Below are 24,418 nucleotides of genomic sequence, written 5' to 3'. Positions count from 1 at the left end.
ACTTAGCAGGGCAATAGGCTGGGCCAGAGGCTGATTGGGTTCCCCGGAGACAGTGATAACAAAATAACTCAAGTCACTGGGATGTTCATGTTGCTTTATTAAACTATCGCAAAAGCTGAAAACCACATCTGTTTGAGATACAGTCGAGTTAAATTGGACAACAGCAATACAATGGACCAATCCCTTCCAATCAGGTAGAATTCCAATCAAACAATCACTTCCCATTGGCCAGAATTACAAGTTGCCCCTGATTGGTTGGTTAAAAAATGATTCTCAAAATCACACGATCGTTTCTCCTCAACATTTCTGCTTTGTTTTTACCCGGAACCAGTTGCCGATTGGATCTGAAATGGGGCCTTGCGACTTGTACATGAATCGGGCGTTTAGAGAGTGCCTGATACCGGTGTAACATCTGGTACTGAGCGGGTCAGGGAATGGCACTGGAATTGGGAAGTGCGATTGGCATCGCCAAGGGGCGGGGGGTGTTGGGGGTTGGGGGGTGGGGGTGGGGGTGGGGGTGGGGGTCTAGGACGATCCCCTTTTGAGCACCGAAGCTGCGTTAAGCTGCGAATCTGAGCTCCCTCCTCCTGAAGGGCTGTGTGCGGTGGAACTGCCCGTGTCTCTCCGTGCGATTTGCCAGCTCTTCTAATTTAAGACAGCGGTGGCGGGGAACCTGCTGACTCCGCAAGCGTTCTCTCCGCGGTAGAGACGGAAGTATCCCTGTGGGATAAATGGTGGGAAAAAAAAAATGACTTCCATGAAGTTGTTTTACCCACATGGGAGTGGAGAGATCCCCCATTGGTGAATGGGCAATGATGTGTTCATATATATTGTATATATACCGGAACGGAGAGAGAGACACGTGAGGGGAGAAAGATACAGAGGGAGAGGAAGAGAGACAGGGAGAGGGAGTGACAGAGAGAGAGAGAGAGAGAGGGGTTTGGGAGGGGGAGAGAGAGTGAGAACACTATAATCTTACTCTCATTGGCCAGGATTTCAATGGACCCCGTCCATCCCATTGGCCAGAATTCCAACGATCCAATTCCTTCCCAACGACTCTTATTGGATAGATTCTAATGGAACAATCCCTTTTCCCTTTTTCCCCCTGTGTTTTGGGATCCAGTCAGCGGGATTCCCAAAGACCTATGGGGTTGTTCATAGTGGCACCGTGACCAACTGTGCTCCCATCATCGGAGCCACACACAAATCAACGGGAACGATCCCAATCTCTCACTCGGAACCACATCGCCATCCAAGTCAGTGCTGGTGGCCCTGCGAGTAGTCACTGCTTTGCCCCCCCCCAACTCCACCCCACCACAGCGTGGGCTGTCTCCTTGGAAACCAGAACGCTCCTCGATAACCCGGCAAAATTTCCCCAGATTGCAGGGAAGTAAATTTGCAGGGGAAAAGCGGATAAATCAGTGGGGCCAATTGGATAGCTCCCTCAGAGCTGACACAGGCACAATAACGCTCGGCAAAAATTAATCCCGGTCAAAAAGAAGGTCTCAATGAGAAGGATGAACCACCTGCGGTTAACAAAGATGGTCGAGGAGAGCCTTGGAGCATTAGGAGCAAAAGATGGCGGGCTACACAGTGAGTGAGTTCTGTACGCCATGGGGACGAGGTGATGGGGGTACTCTGACAGAGCCCATTGACTTTCAGTTCATCTAGGATGAGTTTGGGGCTAAAATGGTTAGATTACAAGGACAGGACGCACAGATTAGACTTGTATTGCCTCGCGTGTAGAAGATTAATGGGCGATCTGAATTTTAAAGGCTGTGTAGGAACAGAGAGACTTAAACCTTTGAAGGTGGCAGGACAAGTTGTTGACGCTGTTAAGGGCATTATTGTGGACCCTTATATAAAACTCTTCGCTGGAGCATTGTGTTCCACTCCGGGCACCGCACTTTAGGAAGGACGTTAAGGCCCTGGGGGAGGGTGCGGAGGGAGATTTATCCGAATGGGACCAGGGATGAGGGGACTTCAGTTAATGTGGCGAGACTGGAGAAGCTGGGGTTGTTCTCCTTAGAGCAGAGAAGGTTAAGGGGGAGATTTAATCGAGGCGTTTAACATCATGAGGGGGTTTGGACAGAGTAAATCAAGAGAAAGTGTTCCCAGCGGCAGGAGGGTCGGGATCCAGGGGGACGCAATTGTGGTTAATCGGCAAAAGAACCAGAGGGTGGGAAATGAGGAGAATTTTTTTTACACAGCGAGTGGTTGTGATCTGGAAGGCGCTGCCTGAAAGGGTGGCGGAAGCAGATTTAATAGGGACTTTCTAAAGGGGATTAGATAAATACATGAAGGGGAAAACTTTGCAGAGGTGTAGTGGAAAGAGCAGGAGGAGTGGGGCTAATTGGAAAGCTCCTTCAAAGAGGCGGCACAGGTACGATGGGCTGAATGGCCTCCTTCTGTGCTTCATATGATTCTATCCAATTGAGGTTTTTAAGATGAGTAGCCATTTCAAAACTGAGGCAGGTACATTTTTGTTGGGAAAGGGGATTAAGGGTGATGGAACCAAGGATGGAGTTAAGTTAAAGATCTGCTGTGAGGAAAATGAATTGTGGAACAGGTTGGAGGGGCAGAATGGCCTCCTCCTTGTCTAATGACTTGGGAAACACTTACCTTCTCTCCCCATCCTTTACCCCAGCTGTTCTTGATGACCCAGTATGGTTTACCTTGTGCTGTAGAAATAAAAGAGCAACACAGAGTGAGTGAAGCACATCTATTTTCTTTGAATTAATACCGTGCTGTCAAATCCTTCGACAGCACCTTCCAAACCCACGACCACTACCACCTAGAAGGACAAGGGCAGCAGACACATGGGGAACACCACCACCTGCAAGTTCCCCTCCGAGCCACTCACCATATATCGGTCGATCCTTCGCTGTTGCTGGGTCAGAGTGTATCCCTCACTCACCTCTGAATCAGAGGGTTGTGGGTTTGAGCATCTCCCCAGACAGCTGACCACTAAATCCAGCTTGGTCATCTGAGGGCCAGTACTTAGGGAGTGCTGCACTGTCAAAGGGCCAGTACTGAGGGAGTGCTGCACTGTCGGAGGGTCAGTACTGAGGGAGCGCTGCACTGTCAACGGGCCAGGACTGAGGGAGCGCCGCACTGTCGGAGGGGCAGGACTGAGGGAGCGCCGCACTGTCAGAGGGCCAGGACTGAGGGAGCGCCGCACTGTCGGAGGGGCAGTACTGAGGGAGCGCCGCACTGTCGGAGGGGCAGGACTGAGGGAGCGCCGCACTGTCGGAGGGGCAGGACTGAGGGAGCGCCGCACTGTCGGAGGGTCAGTACTGAGGGAGCGCCGCACTGTCGGAGGGGCAGTACTGAGGGAGCGCCGCACTGTCGGAGGGGCAGTACTGAGGGAGCGCCGCACTGTCGGAGGGGCAGTACTGAGGGAGCACCGCACTGTCGGAGGGTCAGTACTGAGGGAGTGCTGCACTGTCGGAGGGTCAGTACTGAGGGAGCGCTGCACTGTCGGAGGGTCAGTACTGAGGGAGTGCCGCACTGTCGGAGGGGCAGTACTGAGATTATCGAGGAAAATAAAAGCCCATGGCACAGTGGATGACATATCAGAATGGATAGAAGACTGGCTAGGTAACGGGAAACAGGGGGTAGATATAAATGGCAAGGTGTAATGAGTGGTGTGTCACAGGGATCAGTGCTGGGGCCTCAACTTTTTACAATTGATACAAATGACTTGGATGAAGGGATTGAAGGTATGGTTGCAAAATTTGCTGAGGACTCAAAGACAGGTAAGAGAGTAAGATATGAAAAGGAGACAAAGAGGTTATAACGTGCCACAAATAGGTTAAGTGAGTGGGCAAAGACCTGGCAAATGGAGTATAATGTGGGAAAATGTGAAATTGTTCATTTTGGCAGGAAGAATAAAAGAGAGGCATATTATCTAAATGCTGAGAGATTGCAGAGCTCTGAGATGCAGAGGGATCTGGGTGTCCTAGTGCATGAATCTCAAAAGGTTAGTGTGCAGGTACAGCAGGTAATTAGGGAAGTGAATAGAATGTCATCATTTATTGTGCTGGGAATTGATTACAAAAGTAGGGAGGTTATGCTTCAGTTGTATAGGGCATTGTTGGAGTACGGTGCACAGTATTGGCCTCCTTACCTAAGGAAGGATGTAAATGCGTTGGAAGCAGTTCAGAGAAGGTTTACCAGATTAATACCTGGAGTGGGTGGGTTGTCTCATGAGAAAAGGTTGGACAGGCTAGGCTTGTATCCATTGGAGTATAGAAGAGTAAGAGGCGACCTGATTGAAACCTTTAAGATCCTGAGGGGGTCTTGACAGGGTGGATGTGGAGAGGATGTTTCCCCTTGTGGGAGAATCTAAACTAGGGGTCACTGTTTAAACATAAGGGGTCGCCCATTTAAGACTGAGGTGAGGAGAATTTTTCTCTCAGAGGGTCGTGAGTCTTTGGAACTCTCTTCCTCAACAGGCGGTGGAAGCAGAGCCTGAATATTTTTAAGGCAGAGGTAGATGGATTCCTGTGAAGCAAGGGGGTGAAAGGTTATCGGGGGTCGGAGGGAATGTGGGGCTGAGGTTACAATCAGACCAGCCACAATCTCTTTAAATGGCGGAGCAGGCTCGAGGGGCCGAGTGGCCTCACTCCTGCTCCTAATTCATACATTCGTAAGTTAGCACCGAGGGAGCGCTGCACTGTCGGAGGGTCAGCACCGAGGGAGCGCTGTACTGTCGGAGGGTCAGCACCGAGGGAGCGCTGCACTGTTGGAGGGTCAGCACCGAGGGAGCGCTGCACTGTCGGAGGGTCAGCACCGAGGGAGCGCTGCACTGTCGGAGGGTCAGCACCGAGGGAGCGCTGCACTGTCGGAGGGTCAGCACCGAGGGAGCGCTGCACTGTCGGAGGGTCAGCACCGAGGGAGCGCTGCACTGTCGGAGGTGCCGTATTTCAGATGAGACATTAAACCAAGTTCCCTTCTGCCCTCTCAGATGGATGTAAAAGATCCTACGGCCTCTATTGGAAGAGGAGTGGGCGGATGTTCTCCACGGTGTCCTGGGGCCAATATTTATCCCTCAACATCAGTAAGAATCTGGAAAAGCTTCGGACGTTACAGGGCATCGCTTACCTACTCCGTAGCCTGTAATGAGCGCCACATGGTCCAATCTGTTACAGCTGCAACAACCAATGCGAGGTCGAAGTATCCCCCTCTTGTACACCTGAAGAGAAACAAACAGTGAATGAGATGAGCTGCTGTTGCATTCACTGAGGAGTGGATTTCCGAATGGCCCTTTCATGGGATGTGGCTGTCCCTGGCAACATCTGGCATTTAGTTGTCCAGTCCTAATTGCCCTTGAGGGCATGTTGGCAGGCCGTCTTCTTGAACCACCGCAGCCCATGCAGTTCAACCTTTCCGTAGCAGTTTGGGTACAACCGAGGGGCTTTGCTCAGCCATTTCCCCGAGGGCAGTTAAGAGTCAATCCCCCCCACCCCCTATTGGTGTGGGGCTGGAGTCACATGTAGGCCAGACCAGTGCCCCTGGGCCTTTGGGTTGCTAGTCCAGTGACATTACCACTACACCAACATCGCCTTGTCATGTATTCTTGTGTGGAGGCGTGATAGGATATTGTTATTTATGCTTCATCCTTGTCACAATCCCAGGGACTGGCAAGACTGAAGCCCCACCGCTTATTACTCTTGGTTTGAACGCCACCCTCTGCAACCTCCTGCCACCAGCAGCCCCCTTCCCCTGCTATGGGATTCACCTGCTTATAGCTCAGGTGCAGAGCACTTATCATACAAAAGTTGCGCCCCCAGCATCTCAGATCCCAGTCTTCAGCCAATTCAATTCACTCCACGTGATATCAGGAAATGGCTGAAGGCACTGGATACTGCCAAGTTCTATGGGCCCTGACAATATTCCCGCAAAACTATTGAGTGCCTGTGTTCCAGAACTTGCTGCGCCCCTAGCCAAGCTGTTCCAGTACATCTGCAACACTGGTGAGGTGAGAGTGACTGCCCTTGACGTCAAGGCCGCATTTGACCGAGTGTGGCATCGAGGAGAACCGGCAAAACTGGAGTCAATGGGAATTAAGGGGGAAAACTCTCCGCTGGTTGGAGTTGAGATCGCTCCCAGCTGGAGGGCAGCAGGCCAGAGAGAGGGAACCAGCCCACCGGCTGGCATGCTTAACCGCTGTTGTGCCCAGTTAGTGGTGACGTGGCACTGGGGGAGTTAGGGAAATGTGCCCATAAAGGAAGGATGGGCAGGAGTGGACAGAAAGTCTTACCTTCAAGGCGCTTGCATTCATGGTGACTACGATTGGGCCTCTATTAGCGATCCATCTTTGCATTTCTGAAACAGAATTTGAGAGAGTGTCAAGAAAAGGCCAAGGTGAGACCATTCAGCCCATCTACCACCCCTCATCCGTGTTGAGAGCTGTGGGATCGTGCTGTGCGCAAACACGGCCTCTGCGTTTCCTACGTCACAACAGTGACCACGCTCCGAATGTCCCTCCTTGACTGTAAAGCGCGTTGGGCTGGGGGTGGGTTGGGGTGAGGGGGGTTTGCAGCGTTGGAGGAGAGCGGGGTGGGGGGGGTGGCGGGTGGGGGGGGCGACTTGAGGCTTTGAAAGGCGCTATAGAAATGCGGGCCTTCAGTCTCGGCTTCTCCTCTCAGGTCAGTTGCCTCTTACCGGGCTGCACATGGTGGTGTTGGTGGTGGGGGGTGTTGGTGGTGGGGGGTGTCGGGGGTGCGGGTGGGGGGTGTCGGGGGTGCGGGTGCCGGGTGGGGGGTGCCGGGGGTCCGGGTGGGGGGTACCGGGGGTCGGGAGGGGGGTGCCGGGGGTCCGGGTGGGGGGTGCCGGGTGTCCGGGTGGGGGGTGCCGGGGGTCGGGTGGGGGGTGCCGGGGGTCAGGGTGGGGGGTGCCGGGGGTGCGGGTGCCGGGTGGGGGGTGCCGGGGGGGCGGGTGCCGGGGGTGCGGGTGCCGGGTGGGGGGTGCCGGGGGTGCGGGTGCCGGGTGGGGGGTGCCGGGGGTCAGGGTGGGGGGTGCCGGGGGTCAGGGTGGGGGGTGCCGGGGGTCAGGGTGGGGGGTGCCGGGGGTGCGGGTGCCGGGTGGGGGGTGCCGGGGGTCCGGGTGGGGGGTGCCGGGGGTCCGGGTGGGGGGTGCCGGGGGTCCGGGTGGGGGGTGCCGGGGGTCAGGGTGGGGGGTGCCGGGGGTGCGGGTGCCGGGTGGGGGGTGCCGGGGGTCAGGGTGGGGGGTGGGGGGTGCCGGGGGTGCGGGTGCCGGGTGGGGGGTGCCGGGGGGTGCCGGGGGTGCCGGGCGGGGGGTGCCGGGGGTGCCGGGGGTGCCGGGCGGGGGGTGCGGGGGGTGCCGGGCGGGGGGTGCCGGGGGTGCCGGGGGTGCCGGGCGGGGGGTGCCGGGGGTCCGGGCGGGGGGTGCCGGGGGTCCGGGCGGGGGGTGCCGGGGGTCCGGGCGGGGGGTGCCGGGGGTCCGGGCGGGGGGTGCCGGGGGTCCGGGCGGGGGGTGCCGGGGGTCCGGGCGGGGGGTGCCGGGGGTCCGGGCGGGGGTGCCGGGGGTCCGGGCGGGGGGTGCCGGCGGTCCGGGCGGGGGGTGCCGGGGGTCCGGGCGGGGGGTGCCGGGGGTCAGGGACGTGGTGCCGGGGGTCAGGGGCGTGGTGCCGGGGGTCAGGGGCGTGGTGCCGGGGGTCAGGGGCGTGGTGCCGGGGGTCAGGGGCGTGGTGCCGGGGGTCAGGGGCGTGGTGTCGGGGGTCAGGGGTCAGGGGCATGGCGATGAGGAATCTACTTGCGCCTCCCCTTCCTGCCAAAAGTTTGACCTGTCTTGACCGGCAACTCACCAACTTCATGTGATTGGATGAAATGATATGTCCGAAGTTTCGTAACGACTTTGGTGCGTTTGAAATGGCAGGATCTCTGCTGTACGGCTTTATACCTGTAGTCGTGTGAACTCATTATTCCCCCTGTTGATAAAAGGAGCAGAGCTTTGCTTTAAAATGAGGATAGGCTTCAGCCCAATGACACACATGTTGGCTAGTGTTTAAATCACTCCCTTCATCCCCTCCCTATCTCCATAACCTCCTCCAGCCCCCACAACCCTCCGAGGTCCCTGCCCTCCTCCAACACTTCAACTCTCACATTTTAATCTCACCACCATTGGGCAGCCGTGCCTCCAGCTGCCTGGGGTGGAGGGGGGTGGCGGGGGGCTTATGCTCTGGAAGTCCCTCCCTAAACCTCTCCGCCTCTCTCTCTTTCTCTCACCTCTTTTAAGACGTTTCTTAAAACTGACCTCTTTGACCGCTCGTTTGGTCACCTGACCCTAGAATCTCCTTATGTTCTCACCGGGCCAAAATTTCATTTCATGGTCTCTCTGTGAAGCGCCTTGGGACTGTCCACTATGTTAAAGGCACTATGTGAATGCAAGTTGTTGTTGTTGACCACCACCTTCTCAAGAGCGACGTGGGATGGGCACGAAATGCCCGCCTTGCCCAGTGACAGCTCCTCAGAATCAACAGGGAAAAGCGAGAAAGAGTCCAGAGTTTGCTGGGGCAATAAGGGTGGGGTTCGTGGCAGTAATTACACATTAAATGCACTGCAGTAAAGTTAGGGCTGGTGCTTAACGGCGTAAGGAACCTTTTTAAGGAGGGGCATTATGTTCTTGCACTGCCGCTCAACCTCTCCGGCCCAGAAAGGGAACAATTTAGACTGGGGCGTCTTATTCCCTCAGTTTGCGAATTGTTTTTGGAGGCCGTTTTTAAGTTGAAAAATTGACATTTCTTCTTGTCCCTCCTCCTGTCTGTATCTTTCATTCTCTCCCTCGTAATCCAACCTTCCTCTCCTCCCTTGATTTCCCTTTCTGCGCCCAATTTCCTTACCTAAACGGCAAATGGAGTTGAAAGCATTGAACGGGTAACCTCCTTTGCAGCCCTTGTCCCAGTGGTCACAATCCATCAGCTCTGAAATCAATTAAGGACACGTTCAGACTCCAACCACGATGAGGAACAGCAAAGAAACAGGGGCAAACAGAATTCAAGAACAATAGTAGAGGCCTGAGGCCAGGGAAACTAACTCCCATTACCTTGCTCTGACAGTGTCCTCAGTATCTTTGTTTTTATGTACACCAGTGTCTCAATATTGGCCACAGACCCAAAAGCCCAGCAGCTTCCACACCGTCTCTGCAGGCCAAGGAGAGATCATTAGTTGTTGGTTTGTTTGGCGAGTGGATTGCTATTCACCACCTCCTGACGACGCCTGCAAGGCCCCTAGAGCTCGACAAGGCACTGAGGTCTCGCAGCACACCCACCTCTTCGCCCTCCGCCACACCCGAGTCCCTCCGAGATCACTGTGCCCTCCCCGCCCCCCCCTCCCCGCCCCAACGCAACGACCCTCACGCCTTTTAATCGCTCCACGAATGGCGGCCTAGCCTTCAGCCCCCTCGCGCCCTGAGCTCTGGAACTCTCTCCCGAAAGCATGCTCTTCTCTTCATCCCTTAAGGTGCCCCCCAAAACCAAAACCGAACCCGCGGACCCTAAAATCGCCTCATGTGGCTTGGGGCCAAAAGTCGCCTCGCGCTAGTCCGGTGAAGCACCTGGGGAGGTTTTACTATGTTAAAGGCGCTATGTAAATGCAGCTATTCTGATCGAAGATTGAGGCAGGCATAACCATTAAACGAAAAGTAGGGGAGTGTCAAAAATTTGGCAGAAATTATCAACTTAATTCTTAAATACACAGATGGATTACAAAACAACCAGAGTGGGAAATGAAACAATAAAGGAGGGAGTGTTTGTTGGGGACGGTGTAGAGGGAGCTTTACTCTGTGTCTAACCCCGTGCTGTACCTGTCCTGGGAGTGTTTGATGGTGCAGTACAGAGGGAGCTTTACTCTGTATCTAACCCCGCGCTGTACCTGTCCTGGGAGTGTTTGATGGGGACGGTGTAGAGGGACCTTTACTCTGTATCTAACCCCGTGCTGTACCTGCCCTGGGATTGTTTGATGGTGCAGTATAGAGTGAGCTTTACTCTGTATCTAACCCCGTGCTGTACCTGTCCTGGGAGTGTTTGATGGTGCAGTACAGAGGGAGCTTTACTGTGTATCTAACCCCGTGCTGTACCTGTCCTGGGAGTGTTTGATGGGGACAGTGTAGAGGGAGCTTTACTCTGTATCTAACCCCGTGCTGTACCTGCCCTGGGAGTGTTTGACGGGGACAGTGTAGAGGGAGCTTTACTCTGTAAATAACCCCGTGCTGTACCTGCCCTGGGAGTGTTTGATGGGGACAGTGTAGAGGGAGCTTTACTCTGTATCTAACCCCGTGCTGTACCTGCCCTGGGAGTGTTTGATGGTGCAGTATAGAGTGAGCTTTACTCTGTATCTAACCCCGTGCTGTACCTGCCCTGGGAGTGTTTGATGGGGACGGTGTAGAGAGAGCTTTACTCTGTATCTAACCCCGTGCCGTACCTGCCCTGGGATTGTTTGATGGTGCAGTATAGAGTGAGCTTTACTCTGTATCTAACCCCGTGCTGTACCTGCCCTGGGAGTGTTTGATGGGGACAGTGTAGAGGGAGCTTTACTCTGTATCTAACCCCGTGCTGTACCTGCCCTGGGAGTGTTTGATGGGGACAGTGTAGAGGGAGCCTTACTCTGTAAATAACCCCGTGCTGTACCTGCCCTGGGAGTGTTTGATGTGGACAGTGTAGAGGGAGCTTTACTCTGTATCTAACCCCGTGCTGTACCTGCCCTGGGAGTGTTTGATGGGGACAGTGTAGAGGGAGCTTTACTCTGTATCTAACCCCGTGCTGTACCTGTCCTTGGAGTGTTTGATCGGGTCAGTGTAGAGGGAGCTTTACTCTGTATCTAACCCCGTGCTGTACCTGTCCTGGTAGTTTTGGATGGGCACCGAGTATACCTGATCTTTCACACAGGTCACTGCTCCCTTGTTCCTCCAATCAAAGCATCTGGGCATAGACACGTTTGTCAGTGGCTCCGCTACCTCTGCTGAAAGCATCTCCTCTGGCCAAGTGTCGTTGTTATTACTGATCACTGGGTTGAGGTAAAAACTACCAAATTCTTCATCTGTGAAAAGAAAAGCAATTGAAGCAACTGTGCAACCAGTCTCCAGACAGCTCATTGTGCCAGCCAGGAGTGAAGCTCATGTCTCCAGGGCTGGGGAGAAGCTGAACGATACATGGGGAGCAGTTCAGTTAATGCGGAGAGACTGGAGAAGCCGGGAATGTTCTCCTGAGAGCAGAGAAGGCTAAGGGGGGGATTTAATCGAGGTGTGCATAATCATGAGGGGTTTGGATCGAGTAAATATGGAGAAACTGTTCCCAGTGGCAGGGAGGGTCGGTAACCAGAGGGGACACAGATTGAAGAGAATCGGTTAAAGAACCAGAGGTGGAGGAGATGAGGAGAATATTTTATTTACACAGCGAGTTGTTGTGACCTGGAAGGCGCTGCCTGAAAGGGCGGCGGAAGCAGATTCAATAGGAACTTTCCAAAGGGAAATTGGATAAATACTTGAAGGAGAGAAATTTGCAGGGATACGGGGAAAGATGGTGGTTTGGGGGAGGACAGGACTAATTGGATACTCTTTTGAAGGACCAGTACAGAGGTGATGGGCTGAATGGCCTCCTGTGCTATTAAAATGCCCCAATCTCCAACATCGGGTCTTTCACGTTAGTGCTATGTTAGGACCGGGGCTGCAGTTTTGGAGGAGCTGTAGTTTACCCAGAGTGGTGGATGATGTACCTCTCTGAGATCTCCCCATCTCCCCCTCTTCCCCACCTCAGCAGCATCTGCTCTGGGTTTGGGAGATGGGCTGCTCACTGCAGACACAGACCGACTCCGAAGATCCCTTCCCCCATCCCTTTCAGCTGCTTCGTCGTCACCTGCAGCCCCTGCTGGAGCTGGTCAGCAGGGGAACGGTGGGGTTAGGGGGTCATGTCACTGGGCCTGGAACCCAGACCGGACTAACGGTCTTGGAGGCAGGTTCAAATCCCCACATGGCTGCTGGTGGAGTTTAAATTGGAGGAATTCATCAAATCTGGAATCTCAGTAATAATAACGTTCATCGATTGTTGTAAAAACTCATCTGCCTCAGTGATGCCCCTTTAGGGAAGGAAATCTGCTGTCCTTACCCGGTCTGGGCCTACACATGACTCCAGACCCACAGCGATGTGGTTGTCTCTTACCTGCCCCCTGGAATGGCCGAGAGAGACACTCAGTTATTCCAAACGGCGACAGGAGAGTTGAACAAGGACATTGAAGGCAATAATCTACACAACACAAAATACAGGGGTCCAAGGTGGCTGCTCACACCCACTGAACAAGGGCATTTAGGGATGGGCAATAAACGCTGACCTCGCCAGCGACACCCACATCCCGTGAAAGAATAAAGGAAGGCAAAAAAGCCTCAGTTCCATAAATGGAAGCTGTAAACAGCTGCCTGTACAGCGGGGACTGGTGTCTGTGACCAAGAATTAGTTGAAACCTGACCTGCATTTGGCTCCTTTGCTGCTGAGCTCAGTGGGGTAGCGCAGCCAACTTGACGTTAGAAGGATGTGGGTTCGAGTCCCACAACAGAGACTCGCACCCACTACCAGGTCGGCACTCCCAGTGCCAGTACTGAGGGAGTACTGCGCTGTCGGAGGGTCAGTACTGAGGGAGTGCTGCACCGTCAGAGGGTCAGTATTGAGGGAGTGCTGCACTGTCGGAGGGTCAGTGCTGAGGGAGTTGCTGCATTGTCGGAGGGTCAGTACTGAGGGAGTGCTGCATTGTCGGAGGGTCAGTACTGAGGGAGTTGCTGCATTGTCAGAGGGTCGATACTGAGGGATCTCTGCATTGTTGGAGGGTCAGGACTGAGGGAGTGCCGCTCACCACCACCTTCAAGGGGTAATTAGGGATGGGCAATAAATGCTGGCCCAGCCAGCGACACCCACACCCCATTAAGGAATTTTTAAAAGGTCTTTCTTGTATAGAAACCGGTGTGAGATTTTATCATGTGGTTACGCTGCAGTCGGTGCCTCTCACACTGTGAGATTGTTACTGTCCTCTCCCGGCAGGGGAGGGATCGGACTGAGGGACATTCCCACGGATATGGGACAATCCCAATGACCCCCCGTGCAAGGGGAGAGAATTCCTGCTTTTTCACATCAAGTGTGAACGGCTGAGATGGAAATTATGGAAATATTCAGGATTAAATTGGACGGTGGGGGGGTTGATGGGACAAGGGGATGTCGGGTTAGTGTAACAGGGGGGCTCAGTGTGATTAGAACGATTTGCTTGGCTGGGCAGTAAATGCCAACAGAGTGGATGGGCTGAATGGCCTAGTTTCCATATTGTAACATTGATGTGTATCTCTATTTATAACCTTTTCTCTTCAGGGAATGTCCCTCCGCTCCATACGGAAGACCGGACTGTTGTACGTTAGTTGGCTTCTCAGCCAATATAGCCCATCGCCAGTCTCGGCTGGGCCTCTGAACACAGGCTGGTAACCCCATCCCAGCCGGCGTGCCCCAGTATCACACATGGCGCTGGCCTCACCCAGCATGGCACCTGGGGCAGAGAACCCTCCACAAAAGCCCCCCCGCCGTCTTCCCCTGCCAGTCGCTCGCTTACCTGACATGTCGCTGAACTTGGTGATTCCGTAGATCGCAGTGCCTATGTCCTGCTCCTGCATCCGTTTGGCTGTCTTGAGATTTTCCACGAAGATCTGGAACCTTTTCTCCTCTTTAACCGAGCAAAATTCAAGAGAAAACGTGTCAGCGTTGGACAGGGCCGGATTCACTTGACGGTTTGGCCGGAACCGTGAGGGGCACCATCGGGATCTGGTTGTGCACCTCACCCTCTACCCTCCACTTTGATTTCATGATCCTCCACGCCACTGTTGCCCTGCTCCCTCCCCTGAGGGAATATCGGGAGTGGGGTATTCTTAGAGACTCACAACCGCCCTCCAACTCCCCATTCCGACGCTCCGCGATGTGGGAGCCCTGGCTGTCAGGGACCAAGGGGGTAACGTCAAGCTGAGCGAGGCCCAGTGGCCTTTCCCAGTGCACATTCCGACTCTCCCCGGCAGGGAACCCGAATTGGGAGGGGGGAGGAAAACGCTGGGTGATTTTTGAAGCTCCCTATCCCAGGCTCAGTCAGGCCTGCAATGGCTGCCGCTGTCTCTGATTGTCTGGGATCAGTTCATTCAGCAGAGGAGAGGGATCAGACTACGGCCTTCCTGGGCAATGGGGACAGACGACCGAATAGTGTGGACACGTCTCTTACCTTCCGCCTGGTCATAGTCCTTCTTGTACTGCACTTTAAACTCCTCGAACTTGGACTGCAGCTGCGATTGGGGGAATAGAATAAAATACAATCAGTTTACAGTCAGAGAATCTGCCCTTCCCCTCGTTTGGAAGTGACTGTAAATTTCCTGTCCAGTCCCCTCGGGTTATTTTCTGTTAACCTGGTGATGGGTGTTTAATATTCAGGGGAGATCAGACTACTGGGTTCAGACGGGTGCTGGGTTACTAGATGAGAGAGAGAGGGCTAAAATTAACAAGCGTCAAGCTAGCACGGTCTGGCGGGTCGAATGGCCTGTTTCCGTTCTGTACCTACGTGGCCCGAGGCATTTAAAAAAAAACGAGGAGGCCGCATTCGACTAGCGCCTCTCACCGCCTCGAGGGCGTCGCTTTACGGAGAGTGACGCACTCCGTGAAATCTGGGCGCCGTCGCCAGGGCGGGAGACGTGGCGGCCCAGCCGGGCACAGCAAGATCCCGCAGGCCTGCAAGGTGAGAAGGGAACGGCGGGCGTCTCCTCGGGTGACATAGGTGGAGGGGCTTACAGCGAAACAGTGCCGCTGACGGAGAGCGGAAAAGTTTCCTTCCGGGGTCTCGCCTCGAAGATCCTCAGAGCCCCAGAGCCAGCGGAACTTTTCCCCGACGGAGAGAGCGGGGAGATCTCACCAGGAAAAGGCAGTCAGTGGAGGATAGTAATCTGTTTCTAAAAACGCTCATGAAATCGAGCCCGCACCCACCCCCACGAACTCATCAACGGTGTGGTCTATGGGAGCGATTGGTGAGGGAAAACCACACAATGGCCTCCAATTCTGGACTAGTGCCATCACAGGATGTGGCCTAGTTACTGCTGCTCTCACAGTTGTGGCCTTGGGGTCTATTTCGTTGAAAGGCTTTATGAGTAGGGGTGGGGAGCATGGAGTATAAAAGCAAGGAGGCTATGTTGGGACTGTTTTTTTCAGAGAAGAGAAGGTTGAGAGGAGTTTTGATAGAGGGTTCTTGTTGGAAGAACCACACCTTCCCGAATTGGATTTTTCGGTTAAAAATTTGGAGGATGTTGCATTGTTTGGACCTTTGTATGCTGACCTGGAGATTTTTTTATTTACAAATAGCTCATAAGTTCACCTATGGGCTGGGAAAAATAATTCATTCTTCAAGAAATCACCGGACCAGTGCGCTACCTGAAAGGGGGAAGATCTTTGATTTGATCTGCAATCACTTTAATGGACGGGGTGGGGGTGGGGGTGAAAATAACTGAAAAAAGGCATAGGCTAGTGACTTGCTGGAAATCACATGACAGAGGCAAGCTTTAATCTTTTGAGACTGTTGTTTTCGAACTGAGTCTTTTTTGAGGGAATAAGCCAAGAAGGAAGGCTATTCTAATGTACTATCTCTGCCTTGCCTGAAATTCTGTGTGTGGTTATCCACCTATAGCCAGAAAACCCTCATCAGAGTGTGATTTGTCTGCACTTGGAAACCTGCAAAGCTGGGTCAGAGAATTGATAATTTTTTACATGCCGAAGCTCCATTAGTGAGAAACTCCAGACATCTACTAGACCAGCAGCCTGTCTTCACACGAGGGAGCTCCAGATTGACAGCATCCTTTATCCTTTTCTTATATAGCTCTTTTTTTCTAACTGCCCATCACTGCAGAGACTACTTGTGTGTCCTCTGTTCACCTTTGTGTGTGTGTGTGTGTGTGTACGCGCACTCACACTGGGGTATTTTTAAGAAGAGATAGGTATCTTTACCAACTGCGCACTCCTCCCATCCCGGTTGAAACATGCTCATAATCAGGAGGGGTCTGGATGGAGTGGATACGGAGAAATTATTCCCACTCGTGGAAAGGGTCAAGAACGAAGGGGGCACAGATTTAAGGTGATTGGCAAAAGAAGCAAGGGAGATGTGAGGGGGAACTTTCTCACGCAGCGAGAGGCTAGGCTCCAGGATGCGCTGCCCGAGAGTGTGGCGGAGGCAGGTTCAATCGAGGCGTTCAAAAGGGAATTGGATTGTCATCCGGAAAAAGGGAGGATGTGCGGGGTTACGGGGAGAAGGCAGGGAAGTGTCAGGAGCAGACACGTTGGGCCAAATGGCCTCCTTCTGTGCTGTAACCCATTCCGAGATCTATCACACCCACTCGAGGGGGCTGACAGGGCAAGCGGATTGGCCCCTGCTGCATTCCCGTTAAGGGGTGCTGGCTAGGCCGAAGCCTGGCTTTCCTGGCTTGGCAACCGGGCCTCAAACAGGCATTAGGCCTCTAAATTAAGCCCCCTAAATTTCATATGCTAAGGGCATGAGGCCGGTTGAAGGTGTGGGCACCGCAAATCGATTTCTTGGCCTTTACCAAAATTGCCAGCGTGCCCTTCATGCCCATAACTAATCGTAGAGTCATTACAGGGCCCAGGGAGGCTCTCTGGCCTGTCGGGTCCTTATCACCTTTTCCACCCCCTCCCCTCCGGGCTGTTTAGCGCCCTTTCTCGAATTTCCTGTTGGGTCAGGCGAACACTTACTTCAGATTCATCTTCGATATCAATGTCATCCTCCTCAACATCAGTCTCCGCGTGCAGGAGGCTGAAGGAGAGGGCGAGGCAGATTACAGCCACTCGGAACATCGTCTGAGGGGATGTGAGGTTCACACCAAGGCAACGTAAGAGGAAAACCTGGCAGGGGAAGAGGAAACAGAAGATATCTTAGTAAACGCAGAGACCCGGCCTCCTGCAGTGAGATCAGCCCCAATTTAAGATTCTTGAATTCTCAAAGGTTCCACTGTGATGTGACTCAGTGGATCTCACACTCTGACTCGCTCCCGCTCTCTCTCTCTCTCTCTCTCTCCCTGACTCAGTGTGTCGTGGAAGGTCACATTCCAGAGACTTGAGTCCAAAATCGAGGCTGGCACATCCAGGGCAGTCCTGAGAGTGCCCTGCAGGGACAGTAGTGAGGGCGTGCTGTGAAACGGTCAGTACTGAGGGAGTGCTGCACTGCACGAAGGTTAGGACTGAGGGAATGCTGCACTGTCGGAATGTCAGTAACCGAGGGCTCAGGTACTGGCCCTTCGACAGTGCAGCACTCCCTCAGTACTGATGCTCCAACAGTGCAGCACTCCCTCAATACTGACACTCCGAAGGTGCAGCACTCCCTCAGCACTGACCCTCTGACAGTGCAATCTTCCCTCAGCACTGACCCTCTGACAGTGCAATCTTCCCTCAGTACTGACCCTCCAACAATGCAGCACCCCCTCAGTACTGACCCTCTGGCAGTGCAGCTCTCCCTCAGTACTGACCATCCGACTGCAGCACTCCCTCAGTACTGACCTTCTGACAGTGCAGCACTCCCTCAGTACTGACCTTCTGACAGTGCAGCACTCCCTCAGTACTGACCTTCTGACAGTGCAGCACTCCCTCAGTACTGACCTTCTGACAGTGCAGCACTCCCTCAGTACTGACCTTCTGACAGTGCAGCACTCCCTCAGTACTGACCTTCTGACAGTGCAGCACTCCCTCAGTACTGACCTTCTGACAGTGCAGCACTCCCTCAGTACTGACCTTCTGACAGTGTAGCACTCCCTCAGTACTGACCTTCTGACAGTGCAGCACTCCCACAGTACTGACCTTCTGACAGTGCAGCACTCCCTCAGTACTGACCTTCTGACAGTGCAGCACTCCCTCAGTACTGACCCTCTGACAGTGCAGCACTCCCTCAGTACTGACCCTCCGACAGTGCAGCACTCCCTCAGTACTGACACTCCGACAGTGCAGCACTCCCTCAGTACTGACCTTCTGACAGTGCCATAGGGCATCAAGTCATTCCCCACCCCCCTGCCCCGTGTTGGTCACTTACCCACTCGGTCCGTCAGTCAGATACCGGCAGCTGGAACTGACTGGGTCCTTTATACTTTAATGAGGACACTCCTCCTCCATCCCTCACCATCCCCTTCAGCCCCGTGACCAATAGGGAACTGAAGACACAGACGGTGATCAAATCATCGAACACCCAATAAAAAACAGGCATTGTCTTTCCAAATTGGCTTCATCATTTCAATAAAAAAAAGGTGCAAACTCCTTCCTCATTTTTTAATCTATCATCTCTCGGTGCTCCTGTGATTGTGACACTCTTTCCCCTCAGAAACCCCACAATGGAAGCCAGTGGAAGTTAAATTTTAATCCTTTACCAGCAACTTTACCTCTGATAAGCCCAGGATCGCCAAAGACAAACTAACAATTCACTCTATAAAAGAGGGAACCTGCATTTCTATAGCGCCTTTCACTCCTCAGCACGTCCCAAAGAGCTTCACAGCCAATGAGGTACTTTTTTGAAGTGTAGTCACTGATGTCACAAAGGAAACGTGGCAGCCATTTTTCACAGAGCAAGATCCCACAGTCCGCAATGTGTTAATGAGCTGGAAGTTGGTCGATGGATAAATATTGTTCATAACCTAAGCGAGAATTCCTCAGTTTTTCCATGAAGCCAAGACTGTGGATCATTCACAATCTTAAGAGAGGGTAGGAGGGAATATGACTTAAAGTCTCATCTGAAGTTAGCATCTCCAACAGTGCGGCACTCCCTCAGTACTGACCCTCCGACAGAGCGGCACTCCCTCAGTACTGACCCTCTGACAGTGCAGCACTCCCTCAGCACTGACCCTCTGACAGTGCAGTACTCCCTCAGTACTGACCCTCCGACAGTGCAGCACTCCCTCAGTACTGACCCTCCGACAGTGCAGCACTCCCTCAGTACTGACCCTCCGACAGTGCAGCACTCCCTCAGTACTGACCCTCCGACAGTGCGGCACTCCCTCAGTACTGACCCTCCGACAGTGCGGCACTCCCTCAGTACTGACCCTCCGACAGTGCGGCACTCCCTCAGTACTGACCCTCCGACAGTGCGGCACTCCCTCAGTACTGACCCTCCGACAGTGCGGCACTCCCTCAGTACTGACCCTCCGACAGTGCGGCACTCCCTCAGTACTGACCATCCGACAGTGCCGCACTCCCTCAGTACTGACCCTCCGACAGTGCGGCACTCCCTCAGTACTGACCCTCCGACAGTGCAGCACTCCCTCAGTACTGACCCTCCGACAGTGCGGCACTCCCTCTGTACTGACCCTCTGACAGTGTGGCACTCCCTCAGTACTGACCCTCTGACAGTGCCGCACTCCCTCAGTACTGACCCTCCGACAGTGCGGCACTCCCTCAGTACTGACCCTCCGACAGTGCCGCACTCCCTCAGTACTGACCCTCCGACAGTGCGGCACTCCCTCTGTACTGACCCTCTGACAGTGCGGCACTCCCTCAGTACTGACCCTCTGACAGTGCGGCACTCCCTCTGTACTGACCCTCTGACAGTGTGGCACTCCCTCAGTACTGCCACTGCAAGTGAATGCCCTGTTTGTGCGGCTCACATCTCTGAAGGAGGAACACATGACCTTCTGATACAGAGGCGAGGCACAGGGAGGGAGAGAGGGAGTGATACCAATGGACACCGCAAACATAATTATCAGGAATTAATCAGAAAACCCATGATGGAGCATTTGGACAGGAAGTGCAGGGAGCTAAGAAAAAGTGGTGGGGTTGCTCTGTTAATTAAGGGTGGCATAAGGGAGTACCATAGTGAGAGATGGCATGTTCATTCATAATTGAAGATTTAGCAGCAGTTGGGTAGAGATGAGAAATATTAAAGGTAAAAAGTTACTTGTGGGAGTAGTTTATGCCTCCCCTAATAGTTACTATGCTGTGGGATGGGGTATACAGGAAGAAATGATGGGGACTTGTGAAAAAGGCGTGGCAATAATCATGGGTGAGTTTAATCTACATATGGATTGGACAAATCAGATTGTAATGGTAACCTGGAAGATGTGTTCATGGGATAATTTCTGGCCAGTTTTTTAGAGCAACACATTCTAGAGCCAACCAGAGAGCAGGCTATCCTTAACCTGGTAATATGCAATGAGACAGAGTTAATTAATGACCTCATAGTAAAGGCACCCCTAGATAGCAGTAACCATAACATGATTGAATTTTGCATTCACTTTGAGGGAGAGAGGCGTGGGTCTTACACTAGTGTTTTAAACTTAAATAAAGGCAATTATCAGGGTATGAAGGCGGAGTTGGCTGAATAAAACTGGGAAATTAGGTTAAGGGATAGGTCAGTAGAGATGCAGTTGCAGACAGATGAGGAGATGTTTCATAATGCTCAGCAAAGATACATTCCAGTGAGAAGAAAAGACTCTAAGGGAAGGCTGTACCATCTGTGGCTAACTAAGGAAACTCAAGATAGTTTCAAATTGAGAGAAAAAGCATATAATTCTGTGAACACTTGTGGAAGGTCAGAAGGTTGGACAGAATATTTAAAAAAAACAAAGAATGACTACAAAAATGAAGTTGAAAGCTATGGGAGAAAGCTATTTAGAAATATAAAAACAGATAGTAAGAGTTTCTACAAGTATTTAAAATAGAAACGATTAAGTAGAGTGAGAGTTTGTCCACTGGGGGCCGAGAATGGGGAATTAATAATGTAAAGTAAGGAAATGGTGGATGAACTGAACAGATATTTTGCATCTGTCTTCACTGTAGGGGATACAAATAACATCCCAGAAATACGTGCGCATCAAGAGGTGAAAGGGCAGAATGTAAAATAATTACAATCACCAGGGAAAGGGCATTCAGAAGATTATTAGAACTAAAAGCTGACAAGCCCCCAGGTCCCAATGGACTTCATCCTAGGGTCTTAAAAGAAGTGGCTGCTGAGATACATTGGTTTTGATTTTCCAATAGCCTCAACTATTTACAATCTAAACCAATGATTTGGATGAAGGAGCCGAATGTATGGTTTGCTAAATTTGCTGTTGACAAAGAGCTAAGTAGAAAAGTAGGTCGTGATGAGGACGTAAGGAGTCTGCAAAGGGAGATCGATAGGTTAAGCGAGCGGGCAAAAAATGAGCAGATGGGAATACAACGTGGGAAAATGTGAGGTTGTCCACTTTGGCGGGAAGAATAGGGAAGCAGTATATTATTTAAATGGCGAGAGACTGCAGAATGCTGAGGTGCAGAGGGATCTGGGTGTCCTGGAACATGAAGTGCAAGAAAGTGATTAGGAAGGCAAATGGAACGTTGCCATTTATTACAAATGGAATGGGCAGGGATGTTTTGCTCCAATTGCTCAGGGCATTGGTAAGTCCACGTCTGGAGTACTGGGTACAGCTGTGGCCTCTTTCTTTAAAGAAAGGGCCAGAATTGCACGAGAAGTGTAGAGAAGGCTCATCCGACTGATTCCTGAGATGAGGGAGTTATCCTGTGAGGAAAGTTTGGACAGGCTGGTCCTGTGTCCATTGGAGTTTAGAAGAATGAGAGGTGATCTGATTGGAACGTATAAGATCCTGAGTGGGCTTTGACAGGGTGGATGCTGAGAGGATGTTTTCCCCCCTCGTGGGAGAGCCTAGAACGAGGGGGCACAGCCTAAAAATAAGGGGTCTCCCGTTTTAGACAGAGGTGAGGGGAAATTAGTTCTCCCAGAGAGTTCATTAGTCTGTGGAATTCTCTTCCCCAGACAGCAATGGGTGCTGGGCCATTAAGTATATTCATGGCTGAGGTAGATAGATTTCTTGACTAACAAGGGAGTCAAAGGTTATTGGGGGATGGGTGGAATGTGGAGTTGACACCACAATCAGATCAGCTATGACTTTATCAAATAGCGGAGCAGGCTCGAGGGGCCGAATGGCTGGCTGCTCCTAATTCATATGTCCACACACTAGGGCTATCGAACCGTCACTCACGCCACATTGAGAGCTTGTTAATAATGTTATGTCAATAAGACATCAAAAGAAATCCAAAGCGTATACGTCGGGCTTCATTCTTTTTCTCTTGCTATTCCTGAAAATGGACTTTCTGCTGAACCCAACAAGATGGCTGCTACAAGTCACATGACGGCAGGATTGGTCCTTTGCTCTGCCAGGTTCCAATAGGGGTTACAAGGCCAAAAAGAATCCTCGCCCTCATCACCGTGAAACCTCGTACCCAATCACAAGGGCATTCTAGTCATGAGATCAGGGGACTTCCAGGGGTCGAATCTTATTATTCTTGCCAAGGTGCTAAAGGAGCCATCTCACACTTACAGCTATGAAGGTTTATTTCAAAGGGGAGCCATTGAGGAGCAATGGATATCATTTGCATCTTTATAAATCAGCATAGCCAGAGTGTGTGCCCAGACAAATATCTCAGCAAGAATGGCAACTCTTTCAAAGGCTAATGGCTGGGACATTATCAGCCCTGGCAACCCAAGTCAGTCCCAGGAAAAAAATGAACATTGCTCTTGACATCATTATGGAGAAAGAAGGTCACATGACCCGGGTGACCATTCCTTTGAGAACCGAGAAACTCTCAGTCTGCTGAATTATCAACTGATGGCCCCGACCTACAGCAGGATTCCTGGCTGACCAAGCAGCTGGTCACCATGTCTCAACTCCCCGAAGCCTGTTGATTTTACAAGTCTCTGATCATTGCCTGCCAAGTGGTCTAAGCACAAAATCCCATTGTGCTGCATCACCATTCATTTCAAGGGTCATCATGCTCTTGTCTCTAACCATGGACTCACTTGGGCTAAGCTCCTCCATGAAGGAAACAACCTGTGGGCATTCACTTCCTGGACCCTGGAAATCATGTGAACTAATATTAATTTCTATGGTTCTTTTACAGTTGTCATCCATATTTGCAAAGTGCTCCATCTCTGTGCGTTACCTATGAAATTGGATCACACAAGCTAAGCGTTTGAGGAAACAAATGACAGCCTACTTTAGAAATAATCCAAAACCACCTCTGCTTACAGACGGAAAGGGAGAGGATAAAGGAGTTCAGATTGCTGTCTTCAGCAGTATGACACAGATAGAGTCGGATACCCAGAGACTCCTTTATTGCACCAAAACAGCTGAATGGTTGCGCTCCCTTATTCATCAGGCTTTAACCCTGGATATATCATTGCAAAGGAGAACATTGACCAGAGAGTGACATTGAAGCTGGATTTAAAAACCCCTTTTTGCTGGGATTAACCCCAAAAACATCTGACATCATTGGCAAGAGTGATATGCACTTAAAAGTGGGTCAGAGAGTATCCCTCCCCACTCTCAACTCATGTCAGAAGGCCATGTGTTCAAGTCCCACTCCAGAGACTAGAGCCTATAACCCAGGCTGATACTCCCATTGCAGTACTGAGGGAGTGCTGCAAGGTCAGAGGGTCAGTGCTGAGGGAGTGCTGCATTGTCGGAGGGTCAGTGCTGAGGGAGTGCTGCACTGCCGGAGGGTCAGTACTGAGGGAGAGCTGCACTGTCGCTGGGTCAGTACTGAGGGAGTGCTGCACTGTCGGAGGGTCAGTACTGAGGGAGCGCTGCAAGGTTGGAAGGTTAGTACTGAGGGAGTGCTGCACTGTCGAAGGGTCAGTGCTGAGGGAGTGCTGCACTGTCGGAAGGTTAGTACTGATGGAGTGCTGCAAGGTTAGAGGGTCAGTACTGAGGGAGTGCTGCATTGTCAGAGGGTCAGTACTGAGGGAGCGCTGCAAGGTCGGAGGGTCAGTACTGAGGGAGCGCTGCACTGTCGGAGGGTCAGTACTGAGGGAGTGCCGCAAGGTTAGAGGGTCAGTACTGAGGGAGTGCTGCAAGGTCGGAGGGTCAGCACTGAGGGAGCGCTGCACTGTCAGAGGCTCCATTTTTCAGATGCGGCGTTAAACCACGGCCCTGACTGCCCCTTTGGAGATGTAAAAGATCCCATGGCCCCCATGTTGATGACCTGGCCCCTATCACATTACGGCTTGTGGGATCTTGCTGTGTGGAAATTGGTTGCTGTGTTTCCTACATTAAAACAGCGGCTACACTCCAGTAATGTACTTCATTGGCTGTGAAGCACCTTGAGGATGTGAGAGTACCATTACAAATAAATCCATCTTCATTTTGCTTCAGAGGATAGTCACAATCTTTCATCAAGGTTTCCGGACCCCGGCCTTTTGATGGCCTGGGTTTAGGTGCACAGTCTCTGGTTCTTCAATATTCCTCACAGCGTTAAATTTCGCCCTCGCTTTTAAATTTGGAGACGCTCCCTTACTTCCCCCTTCTCGGCCTGGGGCACCATTTCGGGCTCGTAATAGATTCTTTCAGCGCAGCCATTCAT

The 24,418-nt window shown here is 52.3% G+C and overlaps 1 protein-coding gene across 1 annotated transcript; it reads right to left on the bottom strand.

Annotated features, from left to right (window-relative positions):
• Positions 1-599: 599 nt before the first annotated feature.
• On the bottom strand, positions 600-24,418 carry LOC144670252 (cathepsin L-like). The gene is made up of 12 exons (XM_078532739.1): positions 24,353-24,418; positions 16,781-16,930; positions 14,259-14,319; positions 13,605-13,715; positions 10,894-11,060; positions 9,070-9,166; positions 8,867-8,947; positions 7,832-7,954; positions 6,266-6,330; positions 5,107-5,197; positions 2,623-2,681; positions 600-720 (listed from the first exon to the last, which is right to left on the bottom strand). Exons 1-12 carry the CDS (start codon positions 24,416-24,418, stop codon positions 646-648), a joined length of 1,146 nt encoding a protein of 381 aa, XP_078388865.1. The 3' UTR covers positions 600-645.

The sequence above is a fragment of the Cetorhinus maximus genome, chromosome 31 (genome assembly GCF_964194155.1).
Source record: "Cetorhinus maximus chromosome 31, sCetMax3.hap1.1, whole genome shotgun sequence".
NCBI lineage: Eukaryota > Metazoa > Chordata > Chondrichthyes > Lamniformes > Cetorhinidae > Cetorhinus > Cetorhinus maximus.
The sequence above is the reverse complement of the archived record's forward strand: the minus strand, read 5'-3'. Positions and strand labels throughout refer to the sequence as shown.